Source organism: Ceratotherium simum, chromosome 6, assembly GCF_057802395.1.
Source record: "Ceratotherium simum simum isolate JZ-2026a chromosome 6, ASM5780239v1, whole genome shotgun sequence".
Lineage (NCBI taxonomy): Eukaryota > Metazoa > Chordata > Mammalia > Perissodactyla > Rhinocerotidae > Ceratotherium > Ceratotherium simum.
Window position 1 is genome coordinate 19,967,659 of NC_141905.1, and position 27,325 is coordinate 19,994,983.

The window sequence follows — 27,325 nt, forward strand, 5'->3', positions numbered from 1 at the left end:
TTTTTAATGCTCATAATCTTATTATCCTTCCTTTACGGATGAACAAATCGAGGCTCAAAGAAGTTAAGAAATTAAAAAATTCACCCAGGTTACATACTTAATAGTGAAAAAACATTTCTATAATTCAAAATCTCATGACCTTTCTACCTTATCTCCTTCTATACATTCAACTCCAAATAAAACATAGTCACTTTCTCTCACTTTCTCTCACTTTCCTCACTAAATCGCCAGTTCAGCTTTTCTCCATGCTTTATTTAACTTTATTCTCTAGTCTCATACTGTATACTTTCATGATTCTATGCTATTCTGTGCCTCTGTTGTCCTCTCTCAAACCTTTTTCTACCTGTAAAAAAAAGTTGAAATGTTTTGATACACCACAATCAAGGCAGCACTCATTTCTTCATACCCAATACATAAAACTTATACTTCAATTAAATGTTTCAGTCCGCTTTGCATTAAAACAGCTGTATGATCACCGATTTTGCACCCTAGAACTTTGAGGGCAAGGAGGATGCCTTTACAACTTTGCTCCTTTCCCCATCCCCAAAGATAGCACTTCATATATGGAAGAGATTCAACTGTTTAGTAAATTGCTTATAGTAATCTCTCCCTGTTCCTCCTCACTAGTTTTATGAAACTATAAGTGTTTTGACAAAAATATTTTAAACTCTGGTATTCAAATGTTCAGAACTATCTAATTGTACTTAATTTATTAAGTAAATTAATTGTACTTTAGATTTAAGTCCATTAAGAAAGAAATATCCTTGGGGCCGGCCCCATGGCATAGTGGTTACGTCTGGCACACTCTGCTTCAGCAGCCCAGGTTCACGGGTTTGGATCCCAGGCACAGACCTACCATGCTGCGCCATGCTGTGGCAGCGACCCACATACAAAATAGAGGAAGACTGGCACAGATGTTAGCTCAGGGCTAATCTTCCTCAAGCGAAAAAAACAGGAAGATTGGCAACAGATGTTAGCTCAGAGTGAATCCTCCTCACCAAAAAAATTTAAAAAAAAAGAAAGAAAGAAATATTCTTAAAAGAGTAAAGTTCAAACTGATGAAGTTCAGAATTAGAGGTCTTATAGTTATCTGATTTATTTTTTAAAGGGGAAAAAAGAAGATATGGAACAAGAACCCTCAAAATTCATCTGTGTGTCAATCTCTATTAATGTGGGTGGCTATCAAATACTACATTTTCAAGTATATTTAAAGTCATTATTTAAGTTGTCCTTGGGATGTGTTTGTTCAATTAAAGTTACTTCAGAGATGAGGTGGCCATTTCTGCTTCACAGAAATTAGGTTTCATGATATACCATAGAGAAAGTTCAAGGACATCTAGCCCCAAACACTGAAAAGCATTTTTGGTCACATCTAGGTAAAAGGATGTTTAAACAAGTTGTGTTTCAACTTGATGAAAAGGACATCCGCTATTTTCAATGAATAATCCCCAAGGTGAAAAATTTCAACCTACTGCCATATTCCATCAAACAATGCCTTCCCTTTCTGCTTTTGCCTTGGAAGAAATCCAATTAGAATTATTTACAGAATAGGCTGCCAGTAAGAGAGAAGTTTGTAGGTTGCTTTTATGTAATTTGTTATTTTTCTCCTTGTTCTCCTATTAGAACATATACAAGGAAACCCAATTAAAGGCTGCTGATTATTTTTACTTATTCATATAACATTTAAGCAATATACACCCAGTCCAAATCTCCATCAAAAACCATTTATAAAGGTAAATAGACAAGACAGAGGTTTCATTGTAAATTCGAATTTCACATTTCAACTTTCTTTCCAGGCTTTTAGTGTTTTAAAAAATTGTTTGCCATATGACCCAGCAATTCCACTCCTAAGTATGTACCCAAGAGAACTGAAGGCACATGTTCACACAAGACTTGTAGACAAGTTCATAGTAGTATTATTCACAATAGCCAAAAAGTAGACTACTACTATGTCCATCAAACTGAGGAATGGATAAACAAAGTGTGGTACACATGTACAATGGAACATTATTTAGCCATAAAAAGGAATAAAGTACTGATACATGCTATGACATAGGTGAACCTTGAAAACATTATGCTAAGTGAAAGAAGCCAGACACAAAAGGCCACACACTGTATAATTCCATTTATATAAGATATCCAGAATAGGCAAATCCATAGAGACAGAAAGGAGATTAGTGGTTGCCTAGAGTTGGCAGTACTGGGATGGAGGGAGATGGGGAGTGATTGCTAACGGGTAAGGGGTTTCTTTGTGGGGTCATAAAAATATTTTGGAGTTAGATAGTGGTGATAGCTGCATACCTTGTGGTTATACTAAAAACCACTGAATTATACAACTTAAAAGGGTTAATTTTATGGTATGTAAATTATATCTCAATTTTTTTAATTGCATTTTTAACTATTTGTAAGAATACCACCTGAATTTTTTCAAAAGTTAGCGTTACCAGATCACTGAAATGTTAAAAGTAAAATCAGATCAGATTTGATTCACAGGCCACTCTACTAAAAATCTCTCAAATACATAAATTGTACATAGAAATAAATATATCTATAAGTCTTAGCTTTGTGAAGTATGTGCAATTATACTACCAATAGTAAAACTTAAATGCAATTACACTCATTTGGATTTTGTCTATCTGAGCAGGGCTTCTACTTTAGCACTGAAGAGTGCATGTTGAGCAAATCAGTACTACTGAGTTTTTATCCAAAATGAAAATAAATTTTAGAATTTAGCACACTATTACAGATTAATCCTGCTAAATTCCAGAAAGGAAGAGAACAAACATTTGTTAACAGTTATTTGCATAACAAAATTAAGAAATGCCTTCCATAAACATATTTCATTTAATTTTCAAAATAATCAATGAGGTAGCTATTACAGCTCCCATGCTACAGGTGACAAAGTTGAAATTCAAAGATTGTATACTTTGTTCCAAGGTTGTAGACCTAAGGAATATCAGAGCCCAAACATATAAGCCCAAGTCTGTCTGACAACAAAGCCTCTCTTTCTACTTCAAGACCTCACTGAGTAAACTTCATCGGTTAAAAGCAAATCTGAATGAGTAGAAAAGATAATAGCAATCAGGGGATCTTCTAAATCTCCCAGAGATGACTTTCCTAATACCAAAGGATCACATTCTCTTCCTATCTCACTTAATCACTATAGAAATCCCTTAAACAACTTTGTCAGCACTTCCAATGCCCTTGTCCCTTGGAGTGATAGTCTAAATATTTTAACAGGAATATAAATTATTATATAAACCAATATAAACCCAGAATTTTAACTATATTTTTTATTCTCTTACTACATTAAACTATATTTATTATAAAACTGCTTACCAAGTGATATAAGATATAGCATAAACTATTCATCAAATCATTCTGATAACTCTCAAATCATTTCTTGATTTTTAGATGCTGTTGGAAAGATCTTTTGATTTGTCTTTTCCTAGCTAAATGATGCCCTTATCTGAGCCATGATTTGATATCAGGACCATTATCAAACTCTTCCCATGACTTCCTCCATTGAAACGACAGTCATTAGGCAACAGGGGATCCTGCCTATGTGGGGATTCACAGGCCTGCCTCCATTTCAACTTCCAACTTTCTCCACGATTTATCAAACCTCTGTTCCTCTCACATCATCTTCTCTCCTCTAACCATTGGGGGATAAGGGGAGTAGAAAGAGAAAAGAAAGGAGGTTTGTGATGTCTCTTGTTGGGGGCGTGTGCCGTCCTTTGGTAGTTCAATAAGACCCAGGACAGACTCCCTTCCCCAAGACCTCTTCCCTGTGTGCAGAAACAGCTGTGCCCCTCTCCATCAGGGGTTATGTCTCAAATAAAGCAAAGCTACCTGAAACCATCTCAAAGCCTATTACCGCAACCTGAGGGAACATGTTCTGCATGAAACACCTGTTTATATCCCTGGTTCCCAGTAGATTTCCCAAATACCACCTGCTTCTCCCCTTAGACAGGGCATTTCTTTTCGAAGTTTACAGAAGAGGGCCACAGCTCAGATGCACAACACAAATCCCCCCACTCTACCCCTGAACTTAACTCAAAGCAACTCCCCAGTCTCCCCACCCAAAAATAACGATTTCTGCAGCTTGCCCCTGGCTGCAGTGCACAAACCAAAAAGTATATTATGAGCTGAATTACGTTCCCCCAAAATTCATATGTTGAAGCCCTAACCCCTAGTACCTCAGAATGTGACTACATCTGGAGACAGGGTCTTTAAGTTAAAATAAGGCTATTAGGGAGAGCCCTAATCCAACCTGACTGGTGTCCTTATGAGAAAAGGAGATTAGGACACACAGAGAGACACCAGGGATGCCCGTGCACAGAAGAAAGACCCATGTGAGGACAGAGAGAGGGCGTCCATCTTTAAGCCAAACAGAGAGGCCACAGAAAAAACCAACCCTACCAACACCTTGATCTTGGACTTGAAACCCCCAAAACTGTGAGAAATTAAATTTCTGTTGTTTAAGCCACCCAGTCTGGTATTTTATAATGGCAGTCCTAGCAAACTAATATAGTATTTTGGAATCACAGTGCACGTTTGGCTTCTGAGATAAACCCGATATGCTGAAATTTGTATTATTAATTAATTTTACCACACATCACAGTTAATAACATACTACTTACCAACAAACACAGAAGTATGTTTTAATTTTAACAACCAAAATGGCCATAATAGTGTATCAAGCTGAATATCTTGCCCTACTTCTCTCCCACTGTCATCCTGCTACAGCTAATTAGCAAAATCCTAACCAAGAATCAGTCTAACTTTCTACTTCATTCATTTCTATTGCTGTACAGTAGAAAAGATCACATTTACTGATCAGATAAACTTTCAAAAATGATTAACAATACCTATTAAACGTTCCTGTTTAAGTTCCCACCCCCATTCCCCTCAGAGTCATTCTTCTATCTCCAGTCTCCCATCATTTCCAAACCACTGTCCCACCTCCCATCCCTTCTCAGCACACAACAGGAAGAGATGTTATTGAGCAAGAACTTCCTCATATGCCTACCTCTACATCCAACCTTAACTGCCCATCTCAGAAGAGGTGGCTTTCCTCTCATATAAGGCTTGTCAATCTACCTAAGTTTTGGATCCCACTCTTCTCTTGATTCTTCAGGGATCCTATTCCATCACTCTATTCTACTTCCTTTATTTAAGGTTCCACAGGACCCAGTGGAACCTACTTCTCACTCTACACTCTCCTTGGATAATCTTATCCACGTCTGTAAATCCAACTACAGTTTATAAGCTGATGGCTCCAAGCCTATAACTGCAGATTAGTCCTTATTCTGAGTTCTCTAGACCCATTTTTCCAATTGCCTGTTAGGCAGCTACTTGGATGCCCCATAATCTCCAATTATGGTAGTTCCCCCTTATCCATGGTTTCGCTTTCCAGTTTCAGTTACCCACAGTCCGAAAATATTAAACGGAAAATTCCAGAAATAATTCATAAGTTTTAAGTTGCGCACCATTCTAAGTAGTGTGATGAAATCTTGTGCCATCCTGCTCCATCTTGGACATGAATCATCCCTTTGTTCAGCAGATCCATGCTGTATATGCTACCCGCTTGTTAGCCACTTAGCTGTCTCGGTTATCAGATCAACTGTCAAGCTATGGCAGTGCTTGTGTACAGGTCATCCTTATTTTACTTAATAATGGCCCTGAAGCACAAAAAGCAGTGCTGCTGGCAATTCGGATATGCCAAAGAGAAAGCGTAAAGTGCTTGCTATTTAAGTGAAAAGGTGAAAGTTCTCCACTTAATAAGGAAAGAAAAAAATTGTATGCTGAGGTTGCTAAGCTCTACAGTAACTTTTATTACAGTATATTGTTATAATTGTTCTATTTTAGTATTAGTTCTTGTTATTAATCTCTTACTGTGCCTAATTTATAAATTAAACTTTATCATAGGTATATATGTATAGGAAAAAAACATAGCATATTGGGGTCAGTACTATCTGCAGCGTCAGGCATCCACTGGGGATCTTGGAACTTATGCCCCTACAGATAAGGCGGACCTACTATAATCACATCCAAAACCTATTCCCTCTTCTGCTTTCTTCTCTTAACAAATAACATACCCATTCAACCAGTTAGTCAAACCAGAAACCTACAGGTTTTCCTAGACTATTCCCTTTCCCCTGCACTTTTTTTTAAACCATATATAAAAGCATACCCTTTCCTCTCCATCCCCACTGCTAATACCAAACTGGAAGCCCTATTCATTTCATACCTACAATGACCACCAAAGCATCCTTACTCATGCCCCTGCTTCCAGCCTTCCTCCAAATAAATATGATAATGGCCTAACAGAGAGCACAGACTTGAAATGAGGATATCCTAGGTTCAAAAACCAATTCAGTCTCTTACTACCTGTGTGAACTAAGGAAGTTTATTAACTTTACTGCACTTCAATTTCCTCATTTGTAAAGTACAGACATCTACCTACACTGTAGGATTTATACAGAATGATATATCAGTGTCTAGTAAAAGGGCCCTCTGTAACTGCTGAATTAAAATGAAGTGAGAATAAAATAAGAATGATGGGCATTAATTTTTGTTAGACAATATTTTATAACTTCTTTAAAGAAAGCAGTGAGGTTTCTTGTTCTTTTTGTTTTCTTTTCAATGTATTAACTCACAATTAAAACAGGCCATTATTCCTCCAAAATGTTACCCTAGCCCAACATGCACTACAAAGCTAAGAAGTAATTGCAAATTATGTTAATGGAACACTACTGTTTATCCTATTAAGGCATGATAAATTAAGATAGTTTGTCAAGGTATAAGGACCTCTTTAACTTGGTGCAAAGGCCCACAAATGAGTAAGAAGCTGTCTCTTCCATGTTCCCTACTTAGCCCCTTAGCTGACAGACCTCAGCTCAAAAGAGTAATTTTCTGAAAAATGATTTCAGAAAAGCAATAGGAATGTTCATAGATGAAAAGAGAAACTGGGCTAAAAGACCTTCATATACTTGGACAGTCTAAGTAGTGTGAATCAGACATTTATCTCAAAAAAAAAGTTCACAAACTGAGTTTTTGTAACCCAGAAAATGCCTACAGGGCGATTTTCTCATGGTCACAGTATTCACAGCAGAAGTCTGCAGTATGATATATACACTTATTAAATTGTAAATAAAATAGGCACGAAAAATGTTCACTGAATCATCTCACATTTAAATGCAAATTTAAACTATATTTATTTTACTTACATATATAGTAAAATTAAAGGAAGTACGACTATCTTTAACCAGATACAGGATCTGAGACATTCAAGTAAAAGCCTCTGGCTTTTGAGAAAACAATTACAGTACGAAGCACTAAATACTAGCTATCAGAGAGGAGGTGGTCTAGCAGAAAGTGTATAAGAACAGATAAAACAAGTCAGATTCCAATTCCAATACCAAGATCATTTACAAAATGATGTAGTGGGACTAGATATCCTCTAACCACTCTTTTAGTTGTAAAATTATTTTCATATGAGGTAAATGAATGCTTTCAAACAAAATTAAAATATATTCAGAAAAAATTTTTAAATCCATCAACATGCATATACCTGGATTTTCCAAATGGACATCAAATTACAATATTGGGCAGGGAAAAACTAACTATTCATCAAACATACTTCATTGTCCTTGGCACAGAAAGAAACCATTATTTCCCACTGTCCCTTAAGTTAGCAGAAGTGATCTACGCCACTTCCAGGGCTGGCCCATAAAAACCTCAGGCAACACCCTACACTCCTCTTTTCTACCACCTGCCAGGCGTATGTTGATGCCCTAGCTCATCTTCGAAACCATGTACTGATAATACCAGAGCCCCAGGATCCTGGGTCCCTGAATGACTAAGTGGACAGAGCATACTCAAACCACCATCACAAAGCCTGGACTTTAAGTGAGAAAAAAAATGATTCCCATTTGTTAAGCCCTCAAAATATCGCAATTTATTCATTTGTTTCAGTACTTAGCTTTATGTTAACTAACGTCTCTGGCACACAATCTCACTCATAAACAGATAAATTCAATTTTTAGCTATATCTTTCCCTTCACTACATTCTTCTCACTATTATTCCAAAGGCTTACAGATCTTCATATCCTAGTTCATGTATTCAGTGAAACTTCTCAATTGTGCTAATATGCTGAACCTATATCAAATTTCTCTGCATTGACATAATGAGTTTTAGAACTTCTCTAAATATTACTACTGATCCTACTTCTGCTATTATATCTAAGGAACAGCCCCTGGAAACATGTTCTCTTTTGGAAGAAACAAAAAACAATCAAAAAACTTGCAAAAGCAAACCATCAGATAAGGAATTTGGTTGAATAAAGAAAAGCCCTTTTAAAATAGTTTTGTTCTTCATTCTGTCAACATTTACCAAATATCTATTAAGTGACTGGGATACATCAGCGAACAACAAAAAACTTCTGTAGAGACTTGTAGAGTTTACATTCTAGTAAGGGAGAGAGAGAGTCAATAAAGAAATACATAAGGAGATTACACAGTATGTCAAAAGGTATTAAGTGCTATGAAAAAAAAGAGCAACATAAGAGCTGTAATGTGTGCTGGGTTTATAAGGAAAACCTTAATATTTGGGGGGAGGGGAGTTTAAGCAAGACAAAGCCTTTACTAGAGGTTCTCAAGTCAATAGGTAAATTAAATCCATATGGTAAGACACCAATGGTACCACTTACTAGCTTACAACCTTGGGCAAGCTGCTTAACTCCTGTGAGCCTCAAATTCCCCACTTATGAAGTGGTAAAAATAATATCTATGACTTACGGATACTGCAAAGGTCATGAATATAAAGAAGGATGGCTTAAAAAATATCTCTAACTGGCCCAAACCACCCACTTAACCCATCATTCACATTTTTGGATAGGAGAATTAAAATATTAGTTAGGGTCTGAACTCAGTTTTGTGCACCAAGTACCTCAAAATTAAATGACAATTTTTATCATTAGCACAATGACATAAATTAAGCTAAAAAAAGAAAAGGAATATTTTTTCATTGAGATGAAGGACATTTTCCCCTAATGGTTACTTTTTTTCAACAAGAGAAAAAAACAAAACAAAAACATGATAGGGCACAAAAATTTTTTGAAGTGATTTATTTCAAGAAACTAATTATTCGTTTATTTGTTTAACCATCCCTTGGGACAATGCATAATCTACTCTGATAAGAAATGTGTAGAAAACAGACCTTTTTGTTGTTCTTCAATTATTAGTAGGATACTCAATGTTTGAGCTCACACAAGTATCCCTCAGGGAAATGCTCTGCATGCCATTAGCACTATGCTTAATGAGGAAAAGCTCAGAACTCCTTTAGTTTAATGCCAGAATTGTTTTATCTTCAAGTCAAAAGAACAACTATTTGGAGTAACACCAACACAAGCATTTAACAATTACAAGCAGCAAGCTATTCATAAGCATCATATTGTTAATGCTGCTCTAATTATAAATAACCTTATTTTATCAAATAAAATATCTGTCAGCAAATTTTTAAGTCCCAGATACCTCTTTATTTGACTGCTTTACTCCTTAACTTTAAGAAAAAACATCTTTACTACTTCAATTTAAAGAATTTCATTTTATTTTAAAGACTTCCTACGGAAAAGTGAGATATAGAGAATTCTTATATTTTTAATCCATGAGTAGGTAATCTTCAAAGAAAACTTACAAATCATAAACAAAGGCCTAAAACAGAACATGATGCTTATAATAATCCTCAATGATAGAGTGAAGTGGGAAAATCTGAAGTAAGATTGCTCTCATTTTACTAACACCCTACCTAAACTCTATCCAATACAGTGCTTCCTTCCTGATTTAAGAAACACCCCACTGACTCAATGAAATATCCCTTTTGCCCTTTTTTCTCCATTTCTCTGTTTTGTTCTAAAAGCCAAGTGCAACTTTCTACGTTTCTTTTTGTATCACTCTCTACATGGTCCTTACACCTTGTTTAGTCTTGCCTTACATTTTACTCATTGATGAATGAAGGACATACAAAATAGATTAATGGGCCAAAGAAAGCAAATCTAGGATGTCCCACCAGATATCTGGGGAACTTGAAGTTGTCAGGATTAATAAGGTTTACCCATGAAATAATATGGAACTGAGAAGTTTAATCTAAACACATCATATGATGAAGTACCAACACTGTAAGGAAAATATACGTCTCAATAAAAATACAAGAGTTTTAAGTGTGGATTAAAGTCAAGGTGAAGATTACTGTAGTCAGCTATTATATGTATCACAATGCCATGAATTTTTACAAGATAGGCTTACTGCATGACGTGATAGAAAAAATGACCAAGATTATGGAAGTTACTCAAACTCTTGCCTTTAATTATCCACGTTAATAGGACAGACGAAGTTGTAGGATGGTATTTCTGTTTACTTTGATGCAGTAAGACATTCAGACTGTACTGCTTCTTCAGATCAAGGGCTTTCTAGAAACTGAGAGATCCACTTGCTCCCCCCCCACCAACTCCACCACCTACTAGCCCTCAAGATTATGCATGCATATCTATTTATATACAGCAGGACCACTGTGATTGAAATATCTGCCTGTCATGGATCTACCTCTAGCATGGTTAACGCTGCTACTCCAGCTATGGGGGAAAGAGCAATAGCGATAATTCACTGGGACTCCTTATGGCAGTATAATACTCGTGTATAAACAACTGATAAATACCACTGCTCTTGATCTATATCCCTGAAAAAGATCTACAACATACCTGCAGCCTAGAGATGCCACTTTTGGATTCCAACCAACTCTTAGAACTGACATAGGTGTAGGTGTGCTGGATGTTCCAACTTACCTCCTACCCACTCCATTTCCACTGGGAGAGGCATATAAAAATTTCAGGAGATCAAAGAGAACAAGCAAAAGTTGCCACAAACATATCTGCCCTGCCTACCCACTAGAAATGACACAGCACCCAAGAGAAAACTCACCAAAGGGGTTTTGACAGAGTATCACTAATATGAATGACATGGCTGTTTTCATGAAACATGGCACATTATTTTCACCACAGGACTGCCATGCAAAGAATTATTATTGATATGATCTCCTGACACAAAAAACTGCTACGGGCAAAGGAGCTAAGAACTCATCAGTCAACAGTGACTTTTCTTTCTTAAAAAAAAGAGTTATAATTTATATACAGTCAAGTGTATAAATCTTAAATGTATAACAATGAATTTTTACATATGTGTACACCCATGTAACCCCACCCACATCAAAATATAAAACATTTCTATCACTCCAGGAGGTTCCCTCGTGCCTCTAGTCATAACTCCTGTCCCTAACCTCCACCCCCAGGTAACCACTATCCTGGCTTTTATCTTCCTAGATTAATTTTGCCTCTTTTTGAACTTCACATAAATGGAATTATCCAGTAGATACTCTTTTGTGTCTGCTTATATTGCCCAACAGAATGTATGTGAGATTCATATTTGCTTCTGTGTATGTTTATCATTTTTTATTGCTATGTAATATTACAACTATACCACAATTTATTTACCCATTCTCCTGTTAATGAACATCTGTCATTTTTTAGTTTTAAGATCTTATGACTACAGCTGTTATAAGCTTTCTTACACATGACTTTTGGTGACATAAGCCTTACCTCTCTTGGGTACATACCCAGAAGTGATCACGCTGTAGGCGTGTTTTTAGCTAAATACTGCCAAAGTTTTTTTAAGTGGTATTATCAGTCTTTATAACTTAGTCATGCTGGTGAGTGAATGAAATCTCACTGTGGTTTTACATTGCATCACTCTAGCGAATAATGACGCTGAGCACCTTTTCATATGCTTTTTAGTCATCTGAATATTCACTTTTTTGAGGCCCCTGTTCAAGTTTTTTGTCCATTTTTAAAATTGTTTGTCTTCTTGTTGATTTGTAGGAATTCTTCACATATTCTGCATGAGTCCTTTATCCAACGTATGTATTTAAATGCCTTCTCTCAAACTTCAGCTTGCCTTTCACTTTCTTAATGACGTCTTTTGATAAACAGAATTTCTTACTTTTAATGAAATTCAATTGATCCATTTTTCCTTTAGCACTTAATAATTTTTTGTGTCATTTTAAAAAATCTTTCCTACCAGAAGGTCATGAAGATATTTTCATGTTTTCTTCTAGAGGTTTGTTTTAGCTTTCACTTCACTCTTCTTACCACCAATACCTCTGATCTTCTCTCCCAACCCTGCCAAATTTGTCATATTCAAGGTTGTGCCACTTGACAACACAAACTGAATTCATTACATCTTTTTTATTATGTATGCTATTATTTAAAAAAACAAAATAAATCCCTGATAGTAAATAATAAATCATGATGATGGGAATCTATCTCCTTTAGGAATATACCATAATGACACCTCATAGTTTGAGTTATCACTTCAATTTCTAATAACATACCCCCAGTTTTAACTGATATATGCAGGTACTTTTTCTTACCGATTAAAAAATACTTCAAGTGCTTGCCAGAGGCAGGGAGTAGGGGGTAGGTGAAGGGAGTCAAAAGGTACAAACTTCCAGTTACAAAGTTAAGTCAGTCATGTGGATGTAATGTACAGCATAGCAACTATAGTTAATAGTACTGTCTGGCATATTTGAAAGTTGCTAAGAGAGTAGATCTTAGAAGTTCAGCACAAGAAAAAAATTCTTTAACTGCGTATAGTAACCAGACTTACTGTGGTGATCATTTCACAATATATACAAAGATCGATACATTACGTTATTACATTATATTGTACACCTAAAACTAATATAATGTATGTCAATTATACTTCAATTAAATAATATATATATAATTATTGAGCAGCTACAACAAAAAAAGACATTTCAACACACTACACGTTGTCATTTCTGAAAAACAAGTGCTGAAATTATAAATGCTTAGACTAAAATTGGACATACATTGAGCAGATACCAAATGAACTCATTTCCCACTGTTTAATTGACCTGAGCTCAATGGAATCAGCTATTTGATAGAAAGGAATATAGACCTTTCATATATTTCTATAAATATGAATCAACCTTTGACTTTGTCTGTCTGCAAATTTTAGGGTATGTCTGAATTATACATACATTATCTCTCCTGTCAGTGCACTCACATTAAGAATCAAATGGGGGCCAGCCTGGTGGCACAGGGGTTAGGTTCACACATTCCGCTTCAATGGCCTGGGGTTCACCAGTTCGCATCCTGGGCGCGGACCTACTCATCGCTCATCAAGCCACACTGAGGCGGCATCCCACAGAGAAGAACTAGAAGGATCTACAACTAGGATATACAACTATACACTGGAGGCTTTGGGGGAAAAAAAAGAAGAAAAGAGGAAGATTGGCAACAAATATTAGCTCAGGGCCAATCTTCCTCAAAAAAAAAAAAAAAAGACAGAAGAGGAAAGAACTAAGCACTTTAAATATTTATGCAAGTAATTTGTAAACGGTGATAATGCCCAAGATCCAGTTGTCCCTGAACCTTTTTATATGCATATATAAAACCCAGTACTATCCTAAAATCCCCACTATGAGATGTTTGGGTCCACCTAGCTAGGTGACACACCCTCTTTTACGAACCTACTAAAACTGAAACCACCAGTGAGAAATACCCATAGTGGGAAATGAAATGTGCCTGGTATAAAAACACCCTACACACTCAAGAATAAAGTTGATTCTATTAAGTCTGTTTTCTCAATTACTTTATTAAAATCTATTAATGACTATTACTACACAGTTACAAAAATAAAGCCAATTAAACATTTTTTGATTACTTTTACATTACTATTCAGAAGTCTCAATTTTTTACAGCCAATAATATTTCACCAATTGTCAATTAAAATTCATGCAACTCACAGATAAATCACGTAATCCACTATTTAAAAAAAAGTTACCACTGAAGTGAAGCTAGACTTACCTGTAGTAATGGCTCTATGGAACTGATGCATGTCTTCTCCTGAGAGCTCTTGGGCTACCTGCAATATCTTTTGTCTGACACCATCCAATTTAATTTCTGATTCAGTCAATATTTCTTCCATATCAGGAGCACTATAATTAAGATATTGGGAACTTTTGGAACATCAGCCAGATGCTTTGATAGTGAAAAACTGAAATAATCTAAATATCAGTTAACACAGGACTAAATAAACATTGTATGTATTTGGATACTTTTAACTCAAAACCACAATTATATTTTATTAAAAGTACGTAAAAACATGAAAATGCTATAACGTACTATTAAGTGAAAAAAGAAGTATACAAAGTTTCATGTATAATAATGATAATTATAAGGAAAATTATGTTCATAAAAATATGACATCGAGACGTCTGCTTTTAGTGAGGATGGAGTAACACTTGGACAGGATTTATCCTCACGTCATAAACAACTGAAAAAAAAAAATATACAAAACAATGGTTTTCATGGGGCCAGCCCCATGGTCCAGCGGTTAAGTGCACGCATTCTGCTGCGGCGGCTCGGGGTTCGCCAGTTCAGATCCCGGGTGCGCACCGACGCACCGCTTGTTAAGCCATGCTGTGGCAGCGTCCCATATAAAGTGGAGGAAGATGGGCATGGATGTTAGCCCAGAGCCAGTCTTCCTCAGCAAAAAGAGGAAGACTGGTAGATGTTAGCTCAGGGCTAATGTTCCTCACACACACACCAAAAAACAATGGTTTTCAGACATTGGACAACAGGCAGCCCGGGACAGTGATCCCTGAGAGGGGTGAAAAAAAGGACATGTGCCCTATGATTGCCCCATCTTATTGCCTGGAGAGTTTCTGAGTAACAACGCAGGGATGAGAAACTGAAGTGGAGCGTGGGAGTCTCCCTGAGAAAGTATTTGGAACTGAATGAAAATGAAAAACAACATATCAAAATTCGTGGAATGCACCTAAAGCACACTTAGAGACTTAAAAGGGAAATTTATAGCACTAAATGCCTATATCGGAAAAGAAGAAATAACTCATTTTCTTCTTTGATCTCAGCTTCCACCTTAAGAATACAGAAAAAGAGGAGCAAATGAGTCCAAAGCAAGCAGAAAAAGAAAAAAAACAGAAATCAATGTAACAGAAAACCAAAAAACAGACAACGTCACTGAAACCAAGTTGGTCTTCTAAGATCAACAGAACTGATAAACCTTTAGCCACACAGATTATGAAAGAGAGAGGACACAAATTACCAACATCAGGAATGAGATGCTTATCTGTTTACTAATCAAAAAATGTGTGTACAATATGGTCACAACTACAATAAAAGAACAGTACATAAGGGTCCGGCCCAGTGGCGTAGTGGTTAGGTTCACGTGCTCTGCTTAGGCGACCCAGGGATCGCAGGTTTGGATCCTAGGTGCAAAGTTACACACTGCTCATCAAGCCATTCTGTCGCGGCGGCCCACGCACAAAATAGAGGGAGACTGGCACAGATGTTAGCTGAGGGCCAATCTTCCTCAGCCAAAAAAAAAAAAAAGGGGGGGGGGAATAAAATATGAAATCTGCTGACTGATAGTAGCTATCTTTGGGTATTGTGACTAACTTCTGTCACTCAGTATCTTTTCTGTCATTTATTATTTTTCTAAAGATTATTATTTTCTAAGTTTACTATAATGAGCATTTATTATGTTTTGCTGGACAAATACTTACAAGATGAATTTATACAACAACACGACTTTTTCTAAAATATTAACTTCCCTTGTCACAGTTCTATTATTTCTTTAAACTGCTGAATATTGATGGCAACTGTCTTAGAATTGCAATTTGTATTGAGAAAAGTGTTCATAATTAATCAAAACAGTGTTGCTTCTTTCCATAATACAAGCTCAAGTATGTACAAGCTATCTGAGAATTTGTTAAAAAAAAATAAGCAAAAACTAATTTTAGAGCCAGGTAAGATAAAGAAAAGGTTAACAGTGCCACATTCCCATAAATCTACGTATGACAAATTTATTCCACATCATGGAATAGAAATTAACGTATTAGAGAATCATCCTAAAAGTTGTAAATTAATGAATAGAATACTTCAGTAATGTCTTTAATAAAAAGTTGATAAATTATATTTGGTCTTCCTCCAATACTTTATAAGATACATAGTGTAAAGCTAATCATAGCTTTCCTTCTAGAGGCATTTGGAATTTGTAACAAGAATCTCTCTTAGAGAACTGCAGGGTGGGCACTTTCCACCCCAATGTGAAACAGAGAAGCAAAGAAAGCTGGTCAAATGAAACACGAAGCAAACAAAGATGCAAGATGGAGATACCCAGCTGCATTCATAAGATATTCCTGAATCTTTATATTCATTTCCCTTCTCTGTTTAGGCTAGTGTTTAAGCTGGTTTCTTTCACTTGTAAACAAGAAATCTATTAAATATACAGAGCCTACCTAGAAAAATAAAATAGTAAAGCCCTAGAGAAAGAAATTTCAAAGAAATTAATGTCACAGAGCTGAAGGAAAAAGAAATTTCAAAGAAGAATTAAGTAGTCAACAGTATCATATGCTGCAAAAATGTAAAATAAGAAAATAGCAGAAGAGTGTGTACTAGATTTAGCAATATGAAGGTAACAAGGGCAATTTCAATAGTTATGAGGCAGAAAGGCAGACTGCAGTGAGTTGAAAAATGACTGGGAAGAGAAGATAAGCAGATTTTAAGATTTATTTAATATTAAAATTTCCGCATATATCATCCAAATAAAGCTTTAACGTTTTAGGCTCTAAAAAACCATCAAAAATTTAATATTTTCACAAACAATAGCTATATCAATGAATGATCTTAACAGAACACAAAATCCCCAGCTGCTCTGAAAATCAGAATTTTTCCCTCCTATTTCTATTAAAATATTTCTTAAAATCTACCTGCTGCTACAGTCCTCTGACTTCAATGTTCACAGAATAAGACACAGAATATTCTCACAGCTAGTTACTGTCCATTGAGGTATAAAGCATTACAAAATACATATCAAACTGTATCCAATTGTAACAAATTTTAAAGATATTCACTTACCTTGTAATCCTATGGAGGAGAAAAATTGTCCTTTTACTTTCAACAGTTATATCCCGACTAAGTTTCACAAGTCTCTCGTATTTGTCATGTCTTGCATCAAGTTCCTGCTGAAAAGCTAAGAACACAGTGTTATGATCATAAGCACACATATTCTATACTTGAAGCCTATCAAACAATATCGTTACTATTCACGATAAAGCAAATATTATTTACTCTATAAAAATGAAGAGGACAAAACCATCTTATTTATTTTTAAAGTACTTGGAATTCAAAGACTCTGCTAGTAACCAAAATATTCTGTCTTTAAATAAAAGTATGCCTTAACTGTTTTTACCACTCAGAGCCTCACAATGAGAGGTATATATTGTAAAAATTATCTAGTCTAATAAACATGAGATTACCACAAAATCATCACACATAACTTCTTACAAAAATTACTTCCAGCTCTCTCCCTAAGTTACATAAAGTTTTTTTTAAATTACCTTACCACATACAATATCTCCAAAAAAGAAACTGGAGTTTTTTAATTAAAAGTTTGTAACTTTCGGGACGGCCCGGTGGCACAAGCGGTTAAGTGCATGCGCTCCGCTGCCATGGCCTGGGGTTCGCCGGTTCGGATCCTGGGCACACACGGACACACTGCTTGGCAAGTCATGCTGTGGCAGCGTCCCATATAAAGTAGAGGGAGATGGGCACGGATGTTAGCCCAGGGCATTCTCCTTCAGCAAAAAAGAGGAGGATTGGCATTGGATGTTAGCTCAGGGCTGGTCTTCCTCACAAAAAAAAAAAAAAAGTTTATAACTTTTAATGGGGCCTGCCCCATGGCATAGTGGTTAAGTGCACGCGCTCTGCTGCTGGCGGCCTGGGTTCGGATCCCAGGCACGCACCAACACACCACTTGTCAGGCCATGCCGTGGTGGCGTCCCACATAAAATGGAGGAAGATCGGCACAGATGTTAGCTCAGGGTCAGTCTTCCTCAGCAAAAAAAAGAGGAAGATTGGCATGGATGTTAGCTCAGGGCTGATCGTCCTCAAAAAAAAAAAAAAAAGTTTATAACTTTTAATAATATCAACTTTCTGAATTTTTAAGCACTAGTCACTGAAATACCCATAAACCACTTAACTTTTTTTGTGTGTGTGAGGAGATCAGCCCTGTGCTAACATCTGCCAATCCTCTTCTTCTTCTTTTTTTTTTTTGCTGAGGAAGACTGGCCCTGGGCTAACATCTGTGCCCATCTTCCTCCACTTTATATGGGATACTGCCACAGCACAGCTTGCCAAGCAGTGTGTTGGTGCGTGCCCGGGATAAGAACCGGGGAACCCCGGGCCGCCGCAGCAGAGCGCACGCACTTAACCGCTTGTGCCACCGCGCTGGCCCCATAAACCACTTAACTTTTAAATAACCACTTTATTTCAGAAGGATTGTCACTTCAAAGACCTAGCAAGTTGCCTGTCATATAGGGAGCACGCAACAGATGTATTTTGCATGAATTACAAAAAAATCCAAAACTTGAATAAACTATTAACTAAATTAGTAGTTAACAAGGACCTAAATACATCTTGTCTTTTATTATTGAGATAATAATTAGGCTAGGACTTTGCCTAATATTTCAAGACAATCAAATGTATTCATTATTTATTATGAATACATTAATGACCACTATACACAGCTGTCATTATGAATACAAAGTTAAATAAGACAGATCCTATCCTCAAGGAGTTTAGTCTAGTATGAGACAGAGATGTAAACAAATAAAATGTGATCACACTATAATAAATATATGTAAAAGGTTCAGTAAAACAGGAACCACATTTTTTTGTTCACTACTAACACATGCTAGAACATAGCAGATGCTCAGTAAACACTTCATGACTGAATGGATGGAGGGATAATGAATGAATGCCATGTTTGTCACCAACCTGCTTGAGAGAAAAATCCGAAAGGCTTCAAATAGAAGCTACCTGAGCTAGGTTTTGAAGAAAACCATAGTTCACTGATGGACAATGGGGGCACCAAGTTAGAAGCAATTCCAAGCTTAAAGAACTATGTGTGAAAAGGCAGGCAGAAACATAAAACAGCAAAACACACTTGGAAACAAGTAGCTCTGTAGTCCACCGAGTATATAACTGTATCAATATGCTCTCTACTCAATTACAACTAGTTGTCTTACACCTCTGAAGATCACTTTAAGTGCAGTGGTGGTTTTAAGACACATCCATAAGTTATTTGAGACTCTTCCCTTCAAAAGGTGGAACGTAATTCCCTTCCCCTTAAATATGAGGCAGAGTTTTTAAACTGCTTCACTTCTAACAAATAGAATGCAGCAAAAGTGATGGTGTATGATGTCTGAGATCAGGACATAGGGGACTGTGGTTTCCTCCTTGCTCTCTGTCCAGGGGAAGCCGGATGCTAAAACATGAGTGGACTCAAACAGCACTAGAGTGGGCCACGTGGAGAGGAACCAGAGATGGTTTTTGGCAGAAGGCCTAACTCATCAATAGCTGTGGATCCTCCAGCCCCAATCAAGCCTTCAGATGACCGCAAGTTAGAATCAATAGCCAAGCCCCTCTCAGCGTCCTGAACCAAGAAACTATAAGGTACAGTACGGTAGATAGAGGACAAGAGGAAGGAGAACTTTGCCTTACGTTTTGTTTTGAAATGAGGAACAACTTGACCAAGTTAAAATACTGAGAAAAGGGGGATTGTGAATACATATATACATAGGATTCCCCCAGGATCCTGTACATAGGATTCTGCACGAGTTCCCACTCTGTGCAGAGTGCTACAGTCAAAATAAAATTATAGCTCCTATCTTCAAAAGTCTAGTTGAGGAAACAAAACCAACACACGTTAAAAAATTAATTAGAGGCCAGACCCAGTAGCATAGTGGTCAAGTTTGGTGCACTCCACTTCAGTGGCCCAGGTTCACGGGTTTAGATCCCCTGCACGGACCTACACCACTCATCAAGCCATGCTGTGGCAGTGAATCACATACAGAATAGAGAAGATGGGCACAGATGTTAGCTCAAGGCCACTCTTCCTCAAGCAAAAAGAGGAAGGCTGGCAACAGGTGTTAGCTCAGGGCCAATCTTTCTCACCAAAAAAAAAAATTTAATTGATCATACATGTATATAAACACTTGACATATATATACATATATGTACCTGATATACATATATCTAATTTATATATATGCATATATCAGGTACACAACAATTTTTAGTTATGTGGCATGTCTGACATTAATGTTTACCTGTGAAACTTTAATGGGAAAAAAAAACCCAGGCCTTTTGTAATCTCAACTTTCATGGCAGACCTGGCACCACGGCAAAACCTCCAGGAAAAGTAAAAGGCTCAGATATACACATCTTAAATTCTTAAGGGCTGTTTTCTTGCAGACAACATAACTAAATAATCCCTGTTATAATCTCTTTAGTTCTCTTCCCTTCGCCAACTTACACGACAGAGAACTTACATTTGAAGGCCAACATCACAGGCGAAGAGGAATTAACATCCTTCCCTTCTCTTCTCTGGTTATGTGGGAAATTGTCATGCTTCCTTTTCCTGAACCCTCCTGATCCTTATGTAGAGAAGGAGAAAAAAGTTGGATAGGGCTCTTCTCTTACCAAGAGTTGACAAAATATAACACAGGCAAATCCCTTCCTTCCTTTAAACCAGAGGCCCACAGAGTGCTCTCCTTACAGGCTTTCTCAGCTGAATGGCAGGAAAGCAGCCCCGCTCTTTTCCCCCCAAACTCTAAGCTCACCTCATCCAGGCCTCCAACAATGATGTCCACAAGCTGGGGAATTACCGAATTAAGCTAAAAATCAGCTCGAGGATTTAATAAAATGAGAGGTGCAAATAAGGCCATTTGGCCGGGAAAATCACCAGGGCCGGCCGCTCCCACCCACCGAGCCTGCAAGGGGAGAGGGCATCCCTCAAGGGTGAGGAGAAATGGAAAATCCCACAAAACGGTTGGAGATCCTCTCCCTCTGAATAAATAACGCCCAATGCTGCCGAGGACGCCACCTTCTTTGTTGCTCATGTCGTCACGGCCTGCTGTGAGACGAGCGGAGGCTGAGGGCCTTGGTGAAAGCGGAGCGCCGAAAGCCTGGCGAGGCGCCCTTTGCTGCTGGCCGACGTCGACGCACCCACCGGAAGGCGCGCCGGCAGCCACTCAAGCCTCTCCCTTCCCCCTCGCACACTTCCGGCCTGCGACTCAGCCTCGCCGCCACTGGCTCCGCCCCGCACGTGGCCCGGGGGACCTCGCGGCCGGCGCTGTCGTTGCGCCTGCCCTCGGCTGTGCCTGAGGACAGAAGCGACTCCACACGCTTCGTTCTATGCGCTGTTAATGAAAAAGACGATCCGTCCTCCTGGAGGTGAGTCTGTGTGAAGGTGGGAAAGCGGCGAAAAGTGTACGTGATTTTTTTCCCTCACGGCACCTTTGGAACACCCTCGCGTTCCCGCAGCATGGACCCAGCCCCCCGCGCGGTGCATAGTGGGGGTTGTAGTTCCCTCGCAGGAGAGGGCTATGTGGTGCTGGAGACCAGGCTGTGAGAAAGGACCGAGCCAGCGATCTCCTGTGGGAGGTCCTCTCAGGACCAAAGTCCAACCTTACAGAGTTAGGAGTGACGCCAGAAGCTAAAGTGATGGAAATATGCAAATCAATAAGTTGATGGCGTTATTAGTATTTTCTCTGACGAAGGTAAAACAGCCCTCTGTTCTCCCTCTCCGTCCCTACCTGTATCCCACCTTCTCCTCCCTCTTCTTCCGTCCTCTCTCGCTTTACCCCTTTTTCCTGGCTTTCTAGAGCCAGACTGCCTGCGTTCAAATTCGTGTCTGCCACTGAGTGGTTGCCTGACTTTGAGGAAGCGGTTAACCTGTGTACCTCAGTTTTTTTATCTGTAAAATAGGGATGGAATAGTACCCGCCTCGTAGGATTATTTGAGGACAAAGTGAGTTAATACTAAGGCGCAAAGAAGAGTGACTTTGACATGGTAAACGCTCAAGTATTAGCTTTGATACTCTTTTCCCAACGTCGCTCTCCAAAAAAAACAGACATCAGTAATAATAACGGGTGTGCACCAGTAAATTGTGAGCTTTTTATTATGGGCAGGAGCTGCCATATCTTATTAGACTTATTAGGCTTTGTGCCCACGCCACCCCCAATACTGCCGTAGTGCAGTGCCCTGGTAACTTCCGTAAGTGTTTGTTGAAGAATGACGCTCCCATCATCAGGATGGGTAACTAAGTGGCAATCTAGCATCCTCCACATATAAATTTAGGGTAAGCCTTGGTAAATTGGGTGGCCTAGGCCTAGTAGGGAAAACACAAGTATATTTTGTTACGCTTTCTCTAAATAACCTCTGTATTGTAGGCATGTGTTGTACACACAGTCTTTCTTCCTTATTAATTGAGAAACAAAGGAACGGTAAATGAAACAAGTTGGCTAGAATATGGCAGTAGTTTCAAGCCCCTGACAGGAGTGTGTCGTAGGAAGGTTTCCTGCTCCAAGTAATCTCTAGGGTCTTTTCCAACTCTGAAGTGAGAAGTAACCAGCACCCATTATACCTTTGCAGCTGTTTGAATACAGGAATTGGTTAGCCAAATTAATGGTAGATAAAATAGGCTCCTGAGAACCTGGGCTGAACACTTGCTTTGTGGATGTTGGGCAGATAATTCTGAGTTTGTGTGAGGTCTGACCCGCCTGACATTGTCCACTAGTATCCCTTGAACTCTTTGATTAGAGATGACTTGATCATGAAAAAAGACAAGACAACTTTAATATAAATGTAGTCATTTTAATGTGACTTCCTCTAGATCTAAGGAAGCCAGTAAGTTATGGATATTTTTAGAGTCAGTACTTATTTTACCATAGTCTGGGAAAAGTGTATTTTTCCTGTCTCTACTGGAATAGCAGCTCCCTGTGAGATAGGTAGCTAGGTAGACATGAGCCGGAGGTCATAGTTGGAGACCTTGCTGCATGCAATGGAGCGTGTTACTGGCATCCACACATGAGTGGAGGATCATGGCTGGAGACCTTGCTGCATCAATGAAGCATCTTGCTGGCATCCTACAAGATGCAGATAAAGGAGAACCAAGACCGGGCCGGCCCTGTGGCTTGGTGGTTAAGTGCGCGCGCTGCAATGCTGGTGTCCCGGGTTCGGATCCCGGGTGCGCATCGAGGCACCGCTTCTCCGTCCATCCTGAGGCCGAGTCCCGCATACAGCAGCTAGAAGGATGTGCAGCTGTGACATGCAACTATCTGCTGGGGCTTTGGGGGAAAAAAATTAAAATAAATAAAATCTTTAAAAGAAAAAAAGGAGAACCAAGACCTGCCTGGCGCCACCGCTGGAAATCTGAGGCCATCAACCATGACAATAAAAATAACGGGTACACAAACAGCACATACAAAGCCTTCTGCTATACACCTCTAGAGGACATTGACTTTTCTTTAATTTACATACAAATTCCATATGCATTAGCCCCCTTCCTCCAGGGATGTCTGCCATGACAGTTCCAGAGACTCCTCTAGAAGATTAAGAACTCCCCATCCCAACGTGTGGGTGGAGGAAAGACCATTATTGGTGGATAACCAGATAGTGCTAATTCCCATCAAAACAGCCCAAATAAAAATAAACCTAACCCACGACGCAGGGCAGATGCATTCTCTGGCGCTGTCTGCTCCTCACTTGAAATGTATTTGACCTTTCCTCTAATAAATCTGTGCTTGCTTGCTGTTGCCATTGTGTCAGTGTCTGAATTCCTCTCTTCCACTGACCAAGAACCTGGGCGATTGGACTCTCCAGTCCAGTTACACCTAGACCTCAACTTTGTAAAACTGGATCAGCCATATTTTCTTTCTCCAGCCACCACTCCAGTTCAACTGTTCAACTACAGCTGTGTTACTTGAACTGCTTTTCACTGCTTCCCATAAATGTGAGGATTAGAACACTAAGTTTCGGAACCTGTAATGACTTCTCAAAGTACTTAATGAAGGTGAATCCCGGTGACACTTTCCCAGCATTCATTTGCATATGCAGTTACCCCAGGTGTCCCAACCATAGCTACTCCTTTGTCAGGAAATACCTTTCAGTCTCTGACAACCTGCAGAAGGCATCTCCACTCTGTCTGCTTGTTTTATTGCTTCAGATGCATATACGTAGTTTTGGTGTTTGACAAAACATATTTTTGTTTGGTTTTAAAGGAAAACTACTACCCCAAGTCAGGGAGAGGAAGGTAAAGATCTTTGGTAAGACCTTACCTCTGGAATGGTTTTCTTTCCTCCTCCTATTGTTGCATTCTAATTGCCCACATTTGACTCTGAATAAAGCTCTAAGGCTTTTAAGCATACCTGTTTTTATTCGGTTTATAAATCCTCACTTTTGTTACCTTTACAGGAAAAAAAATCACATATCAAAATTGGTTTTGGATATTGAAAAAAAATCATGTACAGTCATGCGCTGAATAATGACATTTCAATGATGGACTGTGTGTACATTGGTGATCCCATAAGATTAGTACCACATAGCCTAGAAGTATAGTAGGCTATACCATCTAGATTTGTGTAAGTACACTCTATGATGTTTGCACAACCGCGAAATTGCCTAACGATGCATTTCTCAGAATATGTCCTGTTGTTAAGCGATGCATGGCTGTAATCAAATAAGAGAAGAAACATAGGCCTTCAAGAGATTTTCTGTTCCCACGTTTACCTTATTATGTAGTTATTACATAAACTCTGGAGGTGGGGGAGCAGAAATCATGGGGAATTGCCAGAATCTTGAGTGACCATTTTTAAAATGGTAACTATAATATTTAAAAGATACCTGTAGGGTCCAAAGTGGTATTTTGAAGCATGCACATAGCAATGCACAGATTTATTTTTCAAGCAACGCTAGGACTTAGTAGGAGAAAATGATGTTCCAGTTCTTTACTGGAGAGGGAAGCTGATATTTGAGGGAGTAAAGAGAGATGGGCAAAACCACAATGAGATACCACTTCACATCACTAGGATGGCTATAATAAAACAAACAAACAAAAAATAACAAGTGTCAGTGGGCATATGGAGAAATTGGAACTCTCATACATTGCTGGCAGAAATGTAGAATGGTGCATCCACTGTAGAAGACAATTTGACAGTCTCAAAAACTTAAACATAGAATTACCATATAACCCAGTAATTCCACGCCTAGGTATATACCATGTGCGTGAATGTACATAGCAGCACTCTTCACAATAATCAGAAGGTGGAAACCATCCAAATGTCCATCAACAGATGAATGGATAAATAAAATGTGGTATATCCATACAATGGAATATTATTTAGCAATAAAAGTGGAATGAGATACTACCCATGCTGCAATATGAATGAACCTTGGAAACATACTAAGTGAAAGAAGCCAGTCACAAAAAGACCACATGTTATATGATTACATTTGTTTGAAATGTTTAGAATAGGCAAATCTATAGAGACAGAAAATAGATTCACGGTTGCTTAGAGCTGAGAGCCATGGGAGAGGGAGTATAGACAGGTGATGGCTAAAGAGTATAGAGGTTCTTTTTCAGCTGATGAAGATGTTCTAAAACTGACTGTAATGATGGTTGCATGTAACTGGTTCAGTATTCAATCACTATTGTCAAAAACTATTGAATTGGTCACTTTAAATGGATGCGGTCACTTTAAATGGATGCATTATAAATAAGTGAATTATATCTCAATAAAGCTGTTAAAAAATTTTAAAAAGAGTGATGGGAAACATTCTTTTTGAGTCCTATAAATATATATATGTAGATATATAGACATACTTCATTGTTATTAGGGAAAAGTATTAAGAAATATGGCTTAAATTTATTTCTAATAATCTGTAATTAAAAATACATAAAATAACTTTACAGATTTGATAATTTTCAACAACGTTTCAATGCCTAGTTAATGCCTGGCAATATAATTTGTGCTGTAAATGACAACCATTTTCTTATTCATTCAGCAAATATTTATTGAGCACCTACTGTGTTACAGTATTGTAAGGATTCGTGATCCCTATTCTTATGAAGTTTATTTTCTAGTGAGAGGAGACAGACAAAGAACAAAATAAGTAAAGTATATAGCATTAGGAAGTGATCATTGCTGTAGAGAAAAATAAAATGAAGGAAAGAAAAAGAGATAAAGGATAGAGTTTTCTGGGGTGGGGGTGAGAGTTGCAATTGAGATAGGATGGTCAGAAAAAGAGCTCACTGGGAAGGGGACCTGTGGACATAGATCTGAAGAAGGTAAACATGGGAGCCATACAAATGCCTAGGGTATTTTCCCTTCCCTGTGTGCCAGTGACTCTCCCCTTTCATATATTATTTTTTTTTTCTTTTGCACTCTACTGCATCATTCCCATCACCATACAAACTTACTGTCATATTGTCCATCTTAAAATACATCTCCTGACTCCACTTCTGTCTCCAGCTTACACACCTTTTCTCTGCTCCCCTATACTATCTCTATTTCTCCCATTCTTCCTTGATCCATCTCTAATCAGGCTATCACTCCTCAGAAACTGCTCTTGTCAAGATCACTAATGACTTCCATATTGCTAAATATGCTGATCAATACTTAATCCTCATCTCACTTGACCTATGAGCAGCATTTAACACAGTCGTCATTCCCTATGTCACTTCCAGACACCACATTCTCTTGGCTTTCCTTCTGCCTCACTAACCAGTTCTCCTCAGTCATTTGTGGTTCCTCCTCATCTCCTCAAACTCTTAACATTGAATTGCTCCAGAAGACATCCTCTACTCTCTTACAGTTATGCTCTTTCTCTCTCTCTCTCTTTTTTTTTTGGTGAGGAAGATTGGCCCTGAGCTAACATCTATTGCCAATCTTCCTCTTTTTGCTTGAGGAAGACTGTCCCTGAGGTAACATCTGTGCTGATCTTCCTCTACTTTTTGTTTGTGGGATGCCGCCACAGCATGGCTTGATGAGCAGTGCATAGGTCTGCGCCTGGAATTCGAACCCGCGAACCCTGGGCCACTGAAGCGGAGCAAGTGAACTTAACCACTACACTGCTGGGCCAGCCCCTACACTTACTCTCTTATTGATCCCATTCTCATGGTTTTTAATGCCATCTACAATCTGGTAATCCCTAACATTATATCTCCAGTCCAGAAAACTCATATATCCAGTCCAAACTCATATCAAATTACCTATTCAGTATCTCCTCTTGAGTGTCTAAGATGTGTCTCAAAATTAACATGTCCAAAATTGAACATAACAATTCCCCAAAACCCATCTCTTCAGCATTATTCCCTA

The 27,325-nt window shown here is 38.3% G+C and overlaps 1 protein-coding gene across 2 annotated transcripts in view; it reads right to left on the bottom strand.

The window, feature by feature from the left end:
• Positions 1-21,203, bottom strand: part of TSNAX (translin associated factor X) — a 34,563-nt gene extending 13,360 nt beyond the window's left edge. Inside the window, exons 1-4 of one of the 2 annotated variants that reach the window (XM_004432372.3) lie at positions 21,052-21,203; positions 20,498-20,602; positions 17,022-17,136; positions 13,947-14,077 (exon numbers count right to left, since the gene is read on the bottom strand). In XM_004432372.3, the coding sequence (XP_004432429.1) occupies positions 13,947-14,077; positions 17,022-17,136; positions 20,498-20,602; positions 21,052-21,067 (367 nt within the window). In that variant the 5' untranslated portion in view covers positions 21,068-21,203. Of the gene's footprint in view, positions 1-13,946; positions 14,099-17,021; positions 17,137-20,497; positions 20,603-21,051 lie in introns of both variants that reach the window. The other variant, XM_087431945.1, reaches the window with a different exon arrangement.
• Positions 21,204-27,325: the final 6,122 nt, after the last annotated feature.